The sequence below is a fragment of the Diorhabda sublineata genome, chromosome 7 (genome assembly GCF_026230105.1).
Source record: "Diorhabda sublineata isolate icDioSubl1.1 chromosome 7, icDioSubl1.1, whole genome shotgun sequence".
NCBI lineage: Eukaryota > Metazoa > Arthropoda > Insecta > Coleoptera > Chrysomelidae > Diorhabda > Diorhabda sublineata.
The window spans coordinates 2,969,422-2,989,469 of NC_079480.1; the positions used below are offsets into that span (position 1 = coordinate 2,969,422).

Here is a 20,048-nt window from a genome sequence, read left to right on the forward strand (position 1 = left end):
CTTTTAATTATCTTAAGGATTTTGATTTTTGTTACATTCCTACAACATCGTTTTTTTATTGTTTGTTTTCATACCATACGATGAAAATCAGTTGGTTTTTGACTTTTTCTTGTTTGTTTATCAGTTTCATTCTCACATTTTTCTTGCCAAATGACACTGACCAGTTTTTATAATTGCAATCAATAGTTTCTTGGATTTTTTTTACAATCCGACAACATCGCATTCTTTTTCTTGTTCGTTTATCCGTTTTACAAACAATTGCAGTTAAAAATTTTTGTTGCAATCTGACAACATCGTTTTTCTCATTTTTCTAGTTTGTTTATCTTTTATAATTTTACATTTTTTGTTTATCCGTTTTACTGTCGAATTTTTTGCCTCACTACATGAATTAGTTTTAAAATTTCAAACAATACATCGTAGTATTTTTTACATTCCGACAACATCGCTTTCCTTACGTTTTCCTTTATTTATTTATCTATCTTACATTGCTTTGTCTTCCTCGTTTGTTTATCCGTTTTTTTGTTTGTCTTTCCTTCATGTATTTGCCCTTGCCTTCTAAATTCGAACGACTGCTAGCCGTCTGACATGACTATTAGCATTGCCACTAAATCACTTTCGGAGTGTGCAAAATAAAAATTTCCTTCTATAATTTTATCGACGATGTCACTTACTGCTTCTGGAAATTGTCTTGACATTTCAATCAACTTGCATATGTGTCGAACGCCTTGTTGTAAAAGTGGTTTCGTCTTTATTTTCAACCGCATGCATAAAGTTTCGCAATAAAGTTTGTTAACTGTTGTAATGCCTCTGGAATGGCATAAATTTTTGGGACAATTTCCATGTTTGATTTGTCAAACTTCAAAATTACAGAAAACAAATTTCCCTTTGAGTCTCGGCATAGATTATTTTGATTTTCTTCCACTTTGGAACATCTGCGTTTGAAGCCTGGTCGCTACTTGATTTTGATTTCCAAATTTTTTTCGACTAAACGTATATCATAAATTCTGCAAATTGCCTTAGGTAAAATAGTCGAAGATCCTCAGAGCGGTACATGTTTGAACGTGTCTTATGCCGATATAAACGGACCGGTAGCGAATTTCAATCCCACCGGATCCCCATTCGCCAATCAACAACCGGGAAACGCTTTCAACGCTTCCGCAACGAGTCTCAACGGCGGTTTGGGAACGGCAGTTTCTCAAAGTCTCTTACTCAACGGCGGCCTCAATCTCAATCTTAATTTGACCGCTCCCGGACAGAATATATCGAACGTTACTGCGCAGTTACTGGATCATATCAAAGTGAGTTTTTTATTATTTTATTTGTTTCTAGTTTTTATTAATTAATTAATTTGATGTGTTTTGTAATATTCTATTTTTTAACGGGACAAAACAATTTTGATTATTGTTTCGAAGTATATGTGTACCGTGTGTGTTTTCCTGCTGTTTGTGGGTGAAAACTACCCTTTTTTGCAAATTAATTGATGATGTGTGTTTTTTGTTTATATTGATTTCATTTTCTGGTTGAATCACAGTTTTCTAAAGATGGTATTTACTATTTGATTCAATCGACAAATTATTAAATAGTATTTTTGTTGTACAATAAGAACCTAACCTGACCGCGTATATAATTTTTCTGTAAAATCAATCATTATTCTGCCACGGTCTATTCAATCTACTTCAATATGCTATTCAGCTTTAAGGCGGGTTCACACGGAGTCGTAAACTGCGCGAGAATACTACTACTTGTTCTGCGCATGTCTAACGACCGCTTAATTTTCACGACCGACAATTTACGAACTCCAGTTCGCATGAATTAGTGTCTGAAAAGCTTCGCGACAAGAAACGAACAACAAACTTACAACGTTTGAAAAATTTAAAAAAAAAACGTGCGTGGGTCCGTGATTGGATAAAAAAACGAAATATTCTCGGTGCCACTTAAATAATATACAGTCACCGGCCAAATTATTAGACGCGCTGTATTTTTATAATAATTTTATGTTTTAAAAGTCTTTAATTGCATATTTAAACTTTTATTATTGATTTCAATTTAAAAGATTCGTTATATACTACCTATTTCTATTTATTTTTAAAATATGGCAACACTGTGTTAACGAAGTGATACATGAACGTAAACAAGTACAAACCTGTATCGGAATCGCGTAAGATACGGACGTGTTTCTGTGGATTTATGGACTGTGATTGTTTGTAACAATATTTTTATTATCGGTAGAATACGCGATCAATCGCTCAGTAAAAAAGTTGTGAAGGCGTTTGTGAATGCGAAAACATTTGCAAACTAAGATTAAAAGCTTACGAAACTAGTGTACGACGCATAAAAAGAAAATTGAGTCGGAGTAAGAAATAAGCCCGAAAAGAAATAAAAGATGCGGTAGAAAACCAATTTCCACTCCAATTTGTCTAGAAAATAGATTCGCCACCACAAAGGTGATAAAATCACAACTCTAGGTTAGGTTAGGTTAACAGGGTGATCTCCACTTTTCAGCCGATATCCACTCGGAGACTTTGGGCTCATTGTGATGCCCTTGCTGACTTCCCTTCCCTATCTCTTCCGTTGCCTGGTCTTTGCCCCCTTCCCAAGCTTCTCCAGTTTGCAATGAAGTGATTCAGATCCCATGCATTGTAGTCGTTTCGACGCCAATGCTGTCCATCGACACATTAGGTGTTCTATTGTCTCTTCACTGCATTCTGCACAGAGATCGTCGGTTCTGATACCAATTTTCCTGAGTTTAGACCCTACTGTGCAGTGACCGGTAATCACTAGTACTACCCTTCGGATCGAGGCTTTCCCATAGCCTAGCAGTTCTGTTGTCTTCCTCTTCTGTAGCACCGGCCACAAGGAGCGTGAAATGATACAGTCATCTCTATTACTCCAATCTTTTGCCGTGCTCTCCCTCTAATGTTCCATCTATCGGGTCTCTCAGGAAACTAGCATAAATTCTTTTGAGCAGACTGTTCGAAGACAGGAAGTTACAGATGCAATGAAAACAAAACGCCTAAAGTGAGCCATACAATGGCAATGACAAAGATTTGGACTAAAGATCGGTGAGATATTGTAATTTATCAAAAAAATGATACATCATTATCATTTTCAGTTAAATAAAGCAAAGAAAGATGGACATTTATATATTTTTCTATTTGTGACGGGTCTGCTTCAGTGACGTAAGTACCTACATTGAAAATTTTGTACAATAAAGCTCTGTATGTGCGTCGTCGTTGTGGAGAAAAGTTTCATCCTGACTGTGTCCTTCCAAAGTGATGATTTGGTTTTCAAATGGGGAACCATTCACTTTTATGCAAGATGGAGCTCCCTGTCACACTGCTCGGCTAAAGCTCTTTTGGGGCAAAGAAAATATCCCTATGTTGAATTGACCATGTAATAATCCTGATATGAACCCAATAAAAAATGTGTGGGAGCTGATGCAAAGGAAAAAGTGATCTCCATGTGTGGAATCACCGTCTTCAAATGCAGGAGACAGTATAATCTTGCATTTGATAGCAAGCCGCTCAATTAAAGCTTCAATAGTGGCTGAAGGTGGCTTAACTAAATATTACATTATTTTCACAAGATCTAAAAATTACAAAACAAATCAATTTAAAACAATAAAACAACAGACAATATCACTCGGTAATTAAGACACGCCAAAACCAAAAAAACCTATAGTCTTGTGAAAAAAGTAGGTATAAGTCAAAAGGTGAGAAGAGAGGGAGTAGGGTACAGTAAAAAAAAAGTGATAACTTATTGCACAGTGTTCGTTTTGGAAAACCACATTATTGTAAGAGTAAACAACGAACTCTCCAGTAAAATGCCAGTATCAACAGGGATCAGACAAGGAGATAGTCTCAGCCCAATACTCTTCAACATTATAATGGACGAAATCATAAAAGAAGTCAAAACGGCAGGCAGAGGATACAGAATGGGAAAACATGAGTTTAAGATAGTTTGCTACGCTGATGACGCGGTTGTGATATCTGAAGATGAGGATAATCTGCAAAAACTGCTACACAGATTCGAAACAGTTGCAGGAGAATTCAATATGATCATATCGAAACAAAAGACACAATCCTTGACAATAGCGAGAGAACCAAGAAGATGCAAACTGGCAATTTATAATAAAAGTATACAACAGGTTATGTCTTTTAAATATTTAGGGGTTAACATCACGAACAATAGGAACTTGAAACAAGAAGTCAAAACGCAAACAACAGCAGCATCTAGGATATGAGGATTCCTTCGGACCGTGATATGGAGGAATAAATTTTTAAATATCGAAAGCAAAACACGGATATATAAAACTTGTGTCAGACCAGTAATGACATACGCCATAGAAACGAGGGCGGAGACTACAACTACTAAGCGGATTCTTAAAACGACCGAGATGAAGACATTACGCTCAATCACAGGGAAAACATTAAGAGACAGAATAAGGAGCAATGAAATTAGAAGAATGTGTGACGTTCCGGATATAGTGAGATGGGCCAGAACTAGAAGAAGAGCATGGAGAGATCATGTCAATAGAATGGACGACGATCGACTGGCGAAAATCGCAAAGGAAGAGAGACCCAATACAAGTAGACCGCCTGGAAGACCACCAAAGCGCTGGTATGAGAGCTGGTCCTCGCAGTCACAACTTAGGCTGCCTCTTTGAAAACACAAGACACAGTCTTAAAATAAGAAGAAGAAGAAGAAGACATTATTGTAATCAGTGTTTTGCGAAAAACATAAATAATTCAGATCGTAACAACAATCTTTCCATTTTATATTTATATGGTTTTCGTCGTGTTTTTTATATCCTTAAAAACAAAATCAACTAAAATATGTACAGGTAATGTGAAGCCTAGCACAAATGTAATCAATTATTATTTGAATTATGTCGAAGAAAACATGATAAAATATGAAAACTAAAACAAAATCAAATGAACCAAGTGTAGTTTTATGTTCCAAGGACCAGGGACGGTCCAACCTAACTGTAAAATGTATTTAAATACGGTCCATTAGGCCGCGAAGGAGGTTCGGAATAAAATATGTCGTGCGGTCCATAGGACTACTCTGGGTTGTGGGAAAAGTTCAGTTGCAGGCCTATGGATCGCACTAGGGTTCAACGTGTTAATGTAGTAAATTTTATTATTTCACTCGTACAAAAATCGAAACAAATATACGCTAGAAACTTCGCATTTGGTGGGTGTTTCACGACTAAACCGGTCGTGTTCGCTCCAACAAGTTTACGACTCCGTGTGAACCCGCCTTCATGTTACAGCAAGAAATTTTTTTTGACCACCAGTACTTCTTTTTTTTTCATATTTCTCAAATTTAAACTAGTTGTCAATCACATTCCAGGGCCATATCGTGATAAAATATTACTGTTAACACATCGTCCAATAAATCGTGTGATCAACTAAAGAAAACACATTTTTGTTTTGGCAATAATCGATTTTATTCATCAATTTAATTTCCTTAAGTGCAATAAAAGTATTCCAACGCTTCTCTAACTTCCCGATGCCGTGTTTTTAGAATCATTTTTTCTTTTTCTTACCAGCGCGCATTTTTTTGACATGTAGGGAATAGCCAGTAGTCATTAGGGGCCAGATCTGGACTATACGGTGGATGAGGAAGCAATTCGTTCAATTTAATCATTATTACCAACTACTTGTGAATCGGTGCATTGTCTTGGTGAAACAGTGGTTGTTTCTTAGCTGGTTTTCCTCGATTTTTGTATTCAAACGATCCAACAACTCTATGTAGTATTCGCTATTGATTATCATTCCATATTGGAGATAGCCGATGAAAAATATTCCATGCACATGAAGCGACAACTCTTTCAATTGATTGTTGTTTTTGAACGCGGTTCCATGGATCCATGTTTCGTCCATTGTCACATCGACGCAAAAAATCTGTTTTTTTTTACGTTTAAACATGGCCAAACACTGCTCAGAATTACTAAAAAGTTGTTGTTTTTGATCGATTGCGAGTAAACGCGGCACCCACTTTGAAAAAGCTTCCTAATGGTGAAATTTCCATGCCTTCTGATATCTTTAGGGCCTCAGCTATCTCAATTTACGATTAGATATAACCAATTTTTGAACTTTTCTGATGTTTTATGGAGTAGCCACTTCAGAACGTTCACCATCTGTACGACCACGTTTTGATTCAACAAACCAATAAAAAATGGTTCTTCTCGATGGAAAAGTGTCCGGATAAGACTTTTGAAGTGATTGCTGAGCTTCTACAGTATTTGTTTTATCATGAAGCAATGACATATAGTTTTTTGATAGTTGGTACTTTATAAACGTCATGGATTTGTGCCAGTCACACGACTTATTATGTGATGTAATACCAAGGAAAACAAAATCTATTACTCGTGGTTCATTGATTTTTTTGCGTTTACTACCATGATTTCTACTTTTTTAGAATCCAACAGAGGCAAATCTTCCAATATCTTGCGTGAAAATGTCCCTATTGTGCACAATAATGTCAAATCCACTCCAATATTTGACTAATTTTCCTTCATGGCTTGGTTCCATCAACCAAGGTCACGTCTGTCTGACGTCTGTTGCCATCCGCATCAAATATTTTCTTCTGACAGGATTTCTCCGTAGAAAACTAATGTTTATGGTGGCTGTACACCCTTTGCGAGACATGCCGAGTACGAGAGTGTACAGGGTAGCTCTCGCCTCGCCCATGTATGCCTCGAGGTGTCTCGCCTGCTCTAGCGTCCGTATCGGTTTTCCGTGCCCGCGTCAAATGGTATCGTGGTATGGTGTCCAGGTAGCACCGGGCGGAATACTCGTGTCACTATGACAGAACAATGAAAGTGAAAGATTGGGTTAGGTTATCGGAACAGACTGAATTCTCCCAGTTGAGGAACTGAGGAAAAAAAGAAGAAAATCGTTGGCTGCAATCTACGAAAAATTCGAATTCTAATTTATCCATTCTCTCGACGTTCGTAACCGCAACTGTACAAACGTGAGTGAACATGGAAGCGCTCGGCGGGAGTTAGAGTACTCGCTCGAGAGTGTAGGACCGGCATTAAGGTTGCGGCGCTCAGATTCGTGGTCGGCTCTCGTCTGAACTCTCTTGCAACGTAATCGGATCGACAATTGATTTTATAAAATTTGTTTCAGATGCAGTTGAGGTCTAGCGGATTAGCCGACGCCCAAATCGTCGAGATTTGTGCCGCACTTGCCGTTCTGGCCAAAAATGGTGTGATTTCCGTAGGATTAGGTAACGACAGACATTTATTCAGATAAATTGTTACTTGTTTACAGCCGGCAAAAAGGCTTATTGTTTTTTTTTTTTCGATTTTTATCATTATTCTGAGAGAATATATATATTTTTTTTCATTATATGTGGATAACCATCTGACCTTTATACGCCGCTAATACAGTACCTTGAACTTGAAGTTTATCTAAAAACAATTTTTTCACGTAATTTCGTTCATTTTCATAATTTATATATAACGTGGAAGTGTTGTATCAAAATTCAATCAAAAATAATTTTTTACAATTTAGTTTAATCATTAATTTGATAATGGAATATTTATTCCACATATTTAACCTCAAATATTACTAAAAATGATATATTTAATCTCTAATTACATAATTTTTGTTATGATATTGAATAACATTATAATTACTACTTTTAGGATGTTCCCTGTATCTTCAAACGCGACTCGAATCACGAATATTTTTCATAATTTACGTGAAATCATTTTTTTATGTATTTAATTCATCCATACTTTAGAAAATTTCTTCAAAATGAGTTAAACTCTTCCACTATTATTGATACATCTGAAAAAAACTTTTCGAATGGTCCCTGTATCATTATTTAAGTCAAACGCGAATGGAATCACGAATATTTGTCAAAATTTAATAAACATCATTTTTTTGATCAATTTAATTCATCAATACTTCAAAAAATTTTGTTAAAATGAGTTAAACTCATCAACAATTATTGAAACATCTGAAAAAACTTTTGGAATAGTCCCTGTATCTTCATTTATATCAAACGCGAGTCAAATCACGAATATTTTTCATAATTTACATGAGATCATTTTTTTATGTATTTAATTCATCCATACTTTCGTCAAAATGAGTTAAACTCTTCCACAATTATTAATACTTCTGAAAAAAATTTTTGGAATGTATCCTGTATCTTCATTTATATCAAACACGAGTCGAATCACGAATATTTTGTGTTTGATTCATCCGTATTTTAGAAAATTTCTCATCTACAATCTTGATACTTTAAAAAAAAACTTTTTAATCTTTTTATCTCAAAAATTAAACCTAATTTATAAAAAACTGTATCATCTACAAATTAGTGATCTATGACGCCATCTATTAGTCGACTTTATTGTTTCTAAATATTTATATAGTATAAAGTTTAATAATATTCATAAAATTACACCATTGTTACTAAATAATTAATTATTTAATTCATCTGTACGGTATATTTTAATGCAACATTATTCAACGCTGAACTGTTAGTCGTAAATTGCATTTCGAATCCGACTTTTAGGTTATGTTTAACCCGACAGCTTAAAAAATTTTGATCGTAGCGGTACTTTATGTAAACGCTTGGTGTACATTTGAAGGTCAGAAGGTACAGTCTACTATTTCACATCAGCGTTATTTGTATGTATGAACAAGGGCGTAGATAAAGAGGGTATAAACATCGTAGATATGAAGAATCGGTTCGATAAATGCTTTTTGATAGTCTCATTACATTTTTTTTCTTTTGACTAAATCACGTAGTGAAAATTGGCACCGCAGTAAATTTTTTAAAAACTATTGATTTTTAGTAAGTTGTGTACGAAGTACAAAATTCAAATAGAATTTAGGTTGATACTTAAATCTTTGGAGTGTAAAGTATTTCTATCGATAAAAAATTAAATTTACGTGCATTTATTTAGATCTGCCATATTGGATCTCACCCGTCTTAATAAATCTTTCCTAGAAATTTCATGTTATGCTGTGTTGCCAAATTTAATTATACTTCAGAGATGATTGGAGTTTGATATTAAAAACAAAGAAATATGGTTAAAAAATATAGTAATGATTGTTTTTACACATTTACTCAAAAACAAAATGAAAAAAATTGAGTGTTTCTTTTGAATTATTGATAGATTAGTAAAGTTCTTGATACTATTATATCTGAAATATAAAAATTAACTTTATCTTCATATTATTTTAATAAAGATTATCTTCACAGATTAAACGAAAATTACGTATTTAATTAGTTAATTAGATCATTATTTTATATTAAAACATTTTTTGGACTAAATAATTATTCGTCACGCATTAAAACTTGGCAACGTCGTATTAATAAAAATAATGATTTCTTGTTTAATATTTGAGTGAAATAAAAAATTCCAATACAAGATATTTTGGAATTTAAAACAATTTTTTTTAATTAACACAAAAATATTTACATTAAATTAATATGCGTTTGTCTAGGTCTGCCATATTGGATTTCTCTTGTCATTTTACAAATTTAAGTTATGGTGTGTTGCCAGATTTAATTATTTAATATAGATGATGGTAACTTGATATTTATGACGATTTTTTTTAATAAAACATACATGGCAAATGAATTTTTTAGGTTATAAAATATACCTATGATTGTTTCCGACATATTTACTTGATAATAATGAAAAAAAATAATATTTTAATAATTGTTTTCTTCATAGTTCAAAATTATTGGTAATGTGATCAAGGTTTTCATACAATTATATCTACAAATAAAAAGGTAACACGATAAATAATCGGAACACTTCATCTTATTTCAATAAAATTTTTCCGAGTAGATTAAACTTAGTAAAAAAATTGATTTATCTCATTATTCAATATTGAAACGTGTTTTGGACAAAATAACTATCCAACAATAATCTTGGCAACGTCGTAGCTTCTGCGAGTAATAAAACTGATGATTCTTGAGATTATACAATATTTGCTCGATTACAAAAATCAAATAAAATATATTGAAATTGATCGTTGTTTAGGATGATAACTATATTTTTGCAGTTTGGTATGAAACACTTTTATTAATAAAATGAACGGAATTAAATTAGAATTGGTTTGCCAAGGTTGGCCAATTTGGAAAAGCTCTCTCTACCGTCAGTTTACAGTGCTGCCATGTCTACATCGAATCGATTATTGTCATGTTTATAACTTTTTAATCCTAATTAGTAAAACTCGAATTTGAAGGCCTTAATTTTGAAAATACTCTTGATATTTATAACTATAAATTATTACGAAGATATTTGCTCAATAAAATTTGTCTTAATTCGATTTTTATAGTTATAAATGGTTTTTCGAAAACTTCACACGAAGAAAAATGTTCACTGGCATCATTTATGGTATCAAAATTTGTAATTTAGAGAAATTTTCTATTATTTCAAGTTTTATAGTGGAAAGTGAATGTTTTCAAAAAACTTACACGAAGAACAATGTTCACTAGCATCTTTATAGTTGGTGATTTAGTCAAATTTTCTGTTATATAAATTTTTGAAAGGTTTTTTAATAAATTTATACGAAGGGAAAAGTTTACTATCATCTTTTTTATTTAGAAATTGAGGGTTTAATCGAGTTTTGTGTAATTTCAATTTTTAATATAACTACGTTACTATCTCACAATAAAAATTAATATAATGAATCTTGGCAACGCTGTAACTTCTACTACTAATAAACGACAGTTTCTTATAAGTAGGTTAAGATAATATTTGCGTGTATTACAAAATTTAAATAGAAGATATTGATTGATAATGATTTATGACAATAATTAATCATAATGTAAAATGATTTCATTAATAATAATAACAGAATTAAATTAAATTGACGTGCTTTGGCCTAGGTCAGCCATGTTGAATCTCCCCTCTTTCAACAAAGTTGTCATGGTTACCTCTCGACGTACTCCTCTCCTCGTAATTTCACAACATTGCCATGTATAAACCTTCACACTCATAATAAGTCAAACTATGAAAATATGTAAAGTTATATTTTGAAAATAAACATTCATTCGTTCAATTATAATTCAATATATACACAGTTTGGATTATTACTAAGTTATGGGAGAAGTTTCCTATAAATTTCATGATATTCTATGTTGCCAATTTTAATTATAACTCAGGGATGAATTAAAAATATTACATTGAGACGAATTATTTAAAAAAAGCACGTCAAATGTCATTTTTGATGGTTAGAAATTATATTAAGGAATTGAATAAAAAAGTTCTATATAAATACGTGGTTGAAAATCAAAGTACCACGTGCTTAAATAGGGATAAGAATTTTTATATTGAGATTTGTAGAACATTCTTTTACATTTCCAACGATTTTTTTTATTGTTTGCGTGTAAAGTTAAACTTGCGTTGTACAAAACGATTTCTGTTTTTATTCCAGTCGTATTAAATAAATATTGATATAAACCAGGGTAGAAGCCTTTAGAAATAATAAAAAGTGAAAAAAAAAATAATAGTAGGATGAAATTTATTGGAAAAGGAGGAGAATGTAATAAAAATGGAAGAAGAAATTATTTACGGGCGATCTGAGGTTGGGATGCAAAAAGGGGTGGGTTTTTAAGAGTAAAAAACGGTTTATCTAGATTTCCAGTAAAACTATGAGTCTTTTGGAAAAAAGTCGAATGGCAAAATTGTAGATAATAAGAAGATCTACAACTTTTGTATTCTCACTTTTTTCACATAACCTCAAAATTTATGTGAAAAATTAAAAAACCGAATTTTTGGTTTTTCATTTTTATCTTTTACAAAAAACATTTTTTTTTCACGAAATTTTGTGAAAAGTTACCTTTTTATGTCCCATATATACTGTAATTTATTTGATTTAAAATTTTCATTTTTTTCACGTTATTTTGACATAATATTAAAAAAAAATACCCTAAATTTTGAACGAAAATTCTCCCGTCGAAATTTTAGCTTTTTTTAAAAAGTAGTTGTGACTTTGGTTCGTTGAAATCTCAATTTCCTGATGGTTTAAAAAAATTTTACCATCGTCATGGTAAGCTTTCTCAGAAAAGGCAAAAAAAATTTAGACTCCAACTACTTATTTTCATCAATGTAACAAGGAATCTCATAATTTTCGTGTTATTAGAATGGAAAAATTTTAATAAATAACTAAAAATTCTACGTAATGATTGAAAAAAAATTTCGGAAGCGAGTTTTTTTCGTTTTATTTTAAGCCGTTTTTGAGAAAATCTACCACGGTGATGGTAATATTTTTTTAAACCATCGAGAAATAGATATTTTAACAAACAAAAATCTCACCGACTTTTTTAAAAAAGCTAATATTTTGACGGGAGAATTTTCGTTCGAAAAGGAGGGTGCTTTTTCGATATTATGCCAAAATAACGTTAAAAAAAATCAATATTTTAAATCAAACAAATTACAGTCTATTTTGAACATAAAAATGTAAGTTTTCACAAAATTTCGCGAAAAAAATAAGACAAAAGATAAAAATTAAAAACGAAAACTTGATTTTTTTATTTTTCCCATAAATGTTGAGGTTATGTGAAAAAAGTGAGAATACAAAAGTTGTAGATTTTCTGTTTACCTACAACTTTGCTATTGGACTTTTTTCCATAAGACTCGTAGTTTTTCCGGAAATGCAGATAAACCGTTTTTTACCCTTAAAAACTCACCCCCCGTTCCCTTTCCGACTTCAGATCACCCGTAAATCATTCTCCCTTTCATTTTCAATATATTCTCTTCATTTTCTAATAAGTTTCATCCTACTTTTATTTTTTTATGTTTCAAAAATTCATTATCGACCTAATCGGTCTAATAGACAAAAATTGGTAGCTCTTGATATCTACGTCCTTTCGTTGGAAGTTAAACTCTTAAATATTTTATTTTGTATTTAGCGTTATCTCATTACAATTTAATATGTTCATTTCATTGTTATCGCATATACATATTAAACAATCATTTTTCATTAATTCGTTTTATTTCTCAGAATATCGTATTTAATTTGATTAGTATACGAGGGGGACCTTTGAACTTCAAACTTTCAACTGCTGTTTTAGAATTTATTTACTTGTTAAACGAAATATTTTTCCATTCCGACACAATCATCGATCAGTTCATCTTATTATACAGCGTTTGTAATTAGTATGGATTCGCATATTTACCTTTTAAATAGTAGAGGGTGTCTCATAAATATCCCCTATCGTATTATTCTGTAATTTTAACCCAACGCTCTTTGAAATCTTTTACATCTCCTTAGTACTCTGACGGTGCAAGATCCGGACTAAATACTGGATGTAGTAGGTGATCAATATCATCGAATTCCGCGTAACTTTCGCAGTATATACCTCAAAAAATTAAAAGATAATTACCCTGGTTTGACAGGTGTCACGTACCGATGTCATAATAGACAGGAGACAGTAATAGAGGCTGTGGAAATGGACTATTCGAGAAGATCGTGCGGGATATCCAGAACAGGCCGAGTTTACACGACTTCGAAGAGAATACAAACTAAACAATTGCTCCGGTACGGACATGTGATGAGGATGGAGCAGAAGAAAGCATTGTTGTATCAACTGAATGTAGAAGAAGACGAGAAAGACCCTCGAGGACCTGGAAGAAAGGAATTGAACAGATCATGAAAGACAGAGCTGTGTACCTTTCTCCACCTCTGCTGTGTCTATATATTGTTTATTCACTAGTAACAGCTGAAAATGCCACGGTAGTCCTTCTAGATGTTTTGTCATTTTGACAAATTACAACACCACAAAGGAAAAGAGCAATAATAAGTTTGTTAATACAACTGAACGAAGAAAAGACGATGAGCTTAGAACAAGTTCAAAGTTATGTATATCTTGGGGTGGATGTCAAGAATGACGGTGAAGTTCCCCAAAAAAACTCCAAAAAGGCGAAGCTACATCTATACAAAACAATAATAAGACCAAAAGAATTAGTAGATTTATGGTTGAGGAGAACAAATGGAATCTATTGGAGATGTAGAAGAGAGGAAGATGTAGATAAGATCCAAAAAATAGAGTCTCTGGGTCACAGACAGAAAATTTCAGATTTTAGATCAACAAAAATGGATATAGAACAACGAGGAACAAGAAAGACCAAGGAAAAGATGGTACGCAGAGGTGATGCAGGAATGCAGAACTGGAAAATCAAAGCAAAAATAGGAAAGAATGGAAGGGAATCACCATACCATGCTATGGGCCTAAAAGGCCTGCGTGAAACACATATTAGGGGATTAGGAGAACCTGAACTATCATATGGTATAGTGAAAAGGTAGTTACGTGAGTTTAGAGACCGATAACAAGGAAAAATAGTTATCTATCATACCGTGTGGTACATAATATACTTATTGTCCAATTTACTACGAAACAATGGTCTATTTATCAAAATAGTTTCTTTTGATAGTGATTCAACGTCGTTCTAACCTCAAAATACTATCTCGTCTTTCTTCGATTATTTTTTTCCTGTTTTATTTGATATTTCGTTCCTTGTATTCCGTGTATTCGATGTAACATCAAATCAAAGTTCCTTGCTATTTGTTTTGGCGAAAGAAAATAATGTTTTTGCATATGGGGTCGGCTAATTTTGATTTTCTCATAAATTTCCCATAATATACAGTAACAGTCGTTTTTCTTGGGTGTGTTTTCCGGAAAGCTTCCGACTCAACAAAGGAACAATCATTTCTATTTTTCAGTATAAGTCGTTAGTTCATCGTCCGATGAACATCTTTTTCTTACAAGTGAAACTTTGAGATTAGGAAAAAGTAACCAGGGCCATATCTGGTGAATATGGTGGTTGATCAACAAATTCGAAGTGAAATTCGTGAATTTTTCGTAAACCGTGTCAATAAGACCTGAAAAATGTTCCTTCCAATGCGCCTTTGATAGCCTCTTCTATCTCTCTAACCTCAATTTAACGGCCCTACATTACCAATTGGTGAACTTTTTCTCTTACATCGCTTGTCGTCGCAGTTTTTGGCCGTTCTGAATGTTTGTCGTCAGCCACGTTTCAAACCAGCTGCCAAAAACTTTACAGTCGTGAATGGTGACGTAGAAAAATCTTCACAACGACTCACACTCACGAGATTCTTAAATAATAATTAAGCCTCCAAAATAACAGAAATTTTGGTGAGTAATGAGTGCTCCCATCTTTAGACTGAGGTTGGACTGTAAATAGGTCAAATATGCAACAAATAGATCAGCCCCCCGGCATATCGTATAAATTCTAGAAAGGAAAACTAAAATTGCTTTCTTGGAGATCCATAACGTGTTGCGAGAAATCCAAAAACCAAATAATTTCGGGTAATATGATATCCCGGAAAAATCTTCATATCGAGATAACTTTTCAAACATCCCTTGTATGAGGAGTCAAAACGTTCCTTTCATTTATTTTAGCAAATTTAAATGACTAAAAGACCCTGGTTAATACTTTTTGGAAAAAGGGTATTTTCAAATTTTCACTTGAATCATTTTGTTTTATTTTCGGCTCTCTTATTTCATTTTTTCCCAGTTTATTTTATCTGTCTATGGTTATAGTTCATAGTTACATTGCGGGGGGCCAAGGACCCGTTGAGCAGATAGGCTCAATAATTTGTAGTATAAAATAATCTTCAGTGATATTAAATTAGTTTTTGATAGAAAGTATCATGAATATGTTGATGATGATTATTGAAATTAATGTTCCAGTTACACATTTTGAATCGTATGCCACTGCACTCGGTAATTTCGCTAAAATTTTAACGGTGTAAATTTCTCTCTAACCTATAAATCAACATTTAACGGAATCGTATCATTAATACGTGTTCCGAATAATAATTAATCTACAAATTTTGAGTTTCATTAACATTTAAAACTTATCTAATACAATTGAGAAAAGTGGGTCGGCATATTTTAATTTTTGTATGTACTATAAATACCACTACACGTATGTATACGAGGGGCGCACTGAAATTTTAGATAATCAAACACTAAAAGATTATTTTTGTCGTTCGATAAAATCATTTATCATCCAGTTCTTTTTGGATATTTGTTTGATTTTTTTCAATGTTTCATTGTTTAATTCTACTGTCGACCTCGTAGAATTTCTTCTACACTTACAAATGGAAAAAAAGACAAATTACAGCATGACCCTCGTATAGAATGTGTCGCGGTGGTCTCTTATTGAGCAGTATTCTGTGAAAGTTGATTGGATTTCGACGAGTCTGTTGAATTTTGGATAGTTTCAAGGGGATCCAGTATGTGCGGTTAAAAAATTAAACGTATTTTTAGTAGTAGTTTTACGGGGGTGTATGTATGAAGTGTTGTCTACCTAATAAATTCTAGTTCTAGGTCTAGTGAACAAAAAATAACTTCTTTTAACCAAATTTCGTTTAGATTAATGCACACAATTTTTCTTTTTCGTACGTACGGAGCATTTTATTTATAATTTCGTTTCACAATAAGTTCAATAATAGTGTCTGTTAATTGCTTTTCATTTATTCCTATTAATCGATAAACAATATACCGTGTTTATCATAAATTACAACCTTGCACTGACAGCTTTCGCCAGATCCAGTCAATCCAATTTTTATTTTGCCTGAATAGCTCAGCGCTTTAAATCATTCGTTGATTTTTGTGAGGTAACTCAATATCAATTTAGCGAAAATATTATCTGAATTGATGGTTCGTAATTTTGAGATGGCACCAGATAGCGTCTGTTGAAAATAATTCAACTACACGAACCAAATACCAAATTCCAATTGGAAGTTTGTTACTTCGCTCTGATGAGACGCAATAACGTCGAAATTAATGTTTCTTTGCAATTGCGAGCCATTGAAAATTTCGATATCTTTAGGTAGTCGATAGACGTCACGTTCTTATTATAAGTAGTTATTTTCTTTTTTAAGAACGGCAGACCATATAAAGTTCGATGTACACACCTCAGATATCGCCAAAAATAAGCGTGATTGTTGTGGGATTGTGGCAATAAAATACCAAAGTGTACTTAATATATAATCTACGCCAGAATTTCCTTAAGTGGTCTAGGTGAACCCTCAGGGGTACACAGTGAACTCGACAGAATTCTACGTAAATTTCCTTCTTTAGAACTCGCGAGTTTTGAAAATATGGCCGAAATGTATCAACAGGGGGTATCCTGAAACAACATTTCAAAGAAAAAAAGTTTGGGAACTTTTTATCTAAACTTTCAAATAACTTTGTATTCATTAACGACCATGACATTTGGAGTTGCTGCTGGAGTTGAAATGAGGTTAAAGAAATAAGCAGAGGCTATGGACGAATCATAAAAACTCCATTGTCTTATGTTGAGTAGGGTATTAGGCAAGCGTGAGGTCAATATTCATTCCAATGAACATTTCCACATTTCTTCTGGAGCGGATTGAGTCTTATTGTGTGGATTTATGATTGTATGTAAACTACGGTTTTTATTTTTCTAAAATAAAACGTCCATCTTTAAACCACAGCTAGCTAGCGCCATCTACTTGACGATTTTGAACTTAAAAACAGAAAAATGTTGCCGAGTCGAATAACGAACATCAGACTTCAGAGGTTATTTGGACCAACTGCTTATTCTACACATTTAGCACCCAGATACTTTTTCATTTACTCAAAATGTGACATTAAATGGTTTTTATCAGAAGAGGAATAGATAACAGAGAAAAAATGAATGTAATAACGATAGTAATGTTTTAACTGGCGTTGTTGCCAGAATTTCTTGCACATAGATAATAATTTCTTGTCGACTGATGTGTGATTTTATTAAATACGCATTTCACCTTGAATAATATGAATGACGGATTTCCAAATTACTTACGAGGATTCGAGAAAAAGTGACTTTTCAATGAAAAAAGTACTGTGCGTTTCGGACTTCATTATATTATGTGTTTGGGTGGCCACTTTTAAAAACAGAGTTAAGCAGATAATTCTATATGATGCAGTATTAACAGCATAATAATTACGTAACTTTTCCTCGGTTTCTTTAATTGTTTTTTCACGATAAAAATAACTTCATTTAACAATCCAAATTCTTCTTTGAACATATTTATCTTACAACGAGAACAGTTTTCTTTATAAGGGTATTCAAACTAACCAATTTGTCACAATTTGATAGATGACATAAGAAAATGCAAAATTTTCAAAAAAAAAAACGGTTACTTTAGAAGTTTACAACTTTTCTTTTGCTTTTATTAGCTAATTCTATTTCTCGGTCACCTATTCAAGTACTAGCTTTGATTTCTCTTTTATATTTTCTATCGAATGAAAACTGAAGCCTAAAGACAGTCGCCCGGACCAGATAAGTGTTTGTTTTTACAAGATTTCGTACCCAAATCCAACTAATTCATTCAGGAAACAGCAATTTTAACAACTTTTGCATTTTACTTGAAATCAACAATCAACATTTCGTTGTTATTTTCTTTATATCGCGATATCCAGTACAGAAGATGGCCGAACGAGCAAACCACCACTTCTAGAAAGCTTTTGAACGCAGTATACCTAATTTTTAACAGAAAATCTTTTGTTTATAAAAAGTAGGTGAGTGATAAGCAAATTTTGTCTTGCAGGTATAAGTCAGCCACACCCTGGAACGATACCAGTGTCTAATTATCTTAGTCTTATGGACGGATCAGCACAAAATGCCGGCGCAGGTGTGTTCGGAGCTATTGGACAAGTCAGTTTAGGTGATTGCTTAGGTAAATAAAGTCAATGATCGCTTATTTCATTTCATTTCACTTTAGAATTCGTTCTTAAAATACGAAAGAATACTGGGTCTGATGAAGAAATACGGCAAATAGATATTTATAGTACTGCTACATCTATTTCAACTAATATTTCCGTTAATCTTTAACGTTGAGACAAGTTGTGACAAGTTTGAACACCTTTCGACTTGTTAGTTTGCTATTTCAACAAAAGTTACTCGTATGTGTTGTAGGATCAAAACTGTACTGTCTCGCATGACATCGTTGTCAAATCTTCTGTTTTCTATGAACTAACACAGTCTTTGATTCCATAAACTTGTTGTTGAAATTCCGATACAACCGAGACGTTTCGTACTAACCATTCCATTCGAATTTTCGATTACGGTTTGACTTTAAATTACAGGTACCAACACCGCGGCTCCAAGGACGAACCTAGAACGTTACGAATCACCGTTCGATCCGTTTAGGCATCAAGTTTCCGCGGCCACAGCACCAATTTCATTGAATAACAACAGCTTTGGCTTAGGTACTGGACAGCAGGTAGCTGTTTTGAGCAAGAGCCCCACTCCTGCAGAACTAAATGGTACAAAGGACTCCAAGAATGTTGAAATCGCCGAAGTTATAGTAGGCGCAATCCTTGGTAAGTCTATGAAAATATATAGGTCACTAATTAATCGGATAAAAACATTATTGTTACTGAAAAAAGTGACAGCAGATTATACCCTGACAGATGAATGTTGGCCGAACACGTTTTCTATGAATGTCATTCTATGGATTATGGATTTAACAACTAAAATCTCTGGATGCTTTGATTGCCACAATCCCACAACAAAAAGTTCATAATGACCAAATCTATAAAACTCAATGTCATTCCTAATCGAACCGATAAATATTCAGATCTATCCATGACAACCAAGCCCATAAAAATTTAATGTGATTCATAAACTAACCAATAAATATTCAACATCATTCACAACAACCTAACCTTATCTAACCTATAAAAATTCATAATCTAACCAATGGAAATTAATAACGATTTCTATAGTAACCAGAATTAATATTTCAATCAAATAATTCTATCAAGCATCAATTTGAATATTGAATTTTGAAATCCATAAATTTAATTTTTTTACAAGAAATAAGAAAATTTAAACTAATTATTGTGAGTGAAAAAAAAAATTTAAAAAAACTTATTATTGTTATACATTTACACACATTTTTATATTGTACTTGACCACAATTTCAGTCCCAGCCGATGAATTCATAAGTATTCGAAAGCTCGGAATATATTAAAGTTAGTACATTTTGGTGTGTAATTGTTTCACAATCCCACTACTAAAACGC

At 33.0% G+C, this 20,048-nt stretch overlaps 1 protein-coding gene across 2 annotated transcripts in view; it reads left to right on the plus strand.

Annotated features, from left to right (window-relative positions):
* LOC130446923 (RNA-binding protein Pasilla) overlaps nt 1–20,048 on the plus strand; it is a 79,467-nt gene that overhangs the window by 47,438 nt on the left and 11,981 nt on the right. For both annotated transcript variants that reach the window (XM_056783449.1, XM_056783450.1), the window contains exons 6-9: nt 1,021–1,298; nt 7,140–7,239; nt 18,570–18,698; nt 19,108–19,344. In XM_056783449.1, coding sequence (XP_056639427.1) covers nt 1,021–1,298; nt 7,140–7,239; nt 18,570–18,698; nt 19,108–19,344 — 744 coding nt within the window. The remainder of the gene's footprint in view (nt 1–1,020; nt 1,299–7,139; nt 7,240–18,569; nt 18,699–19,107; nt 19,345–20,048) is intronic.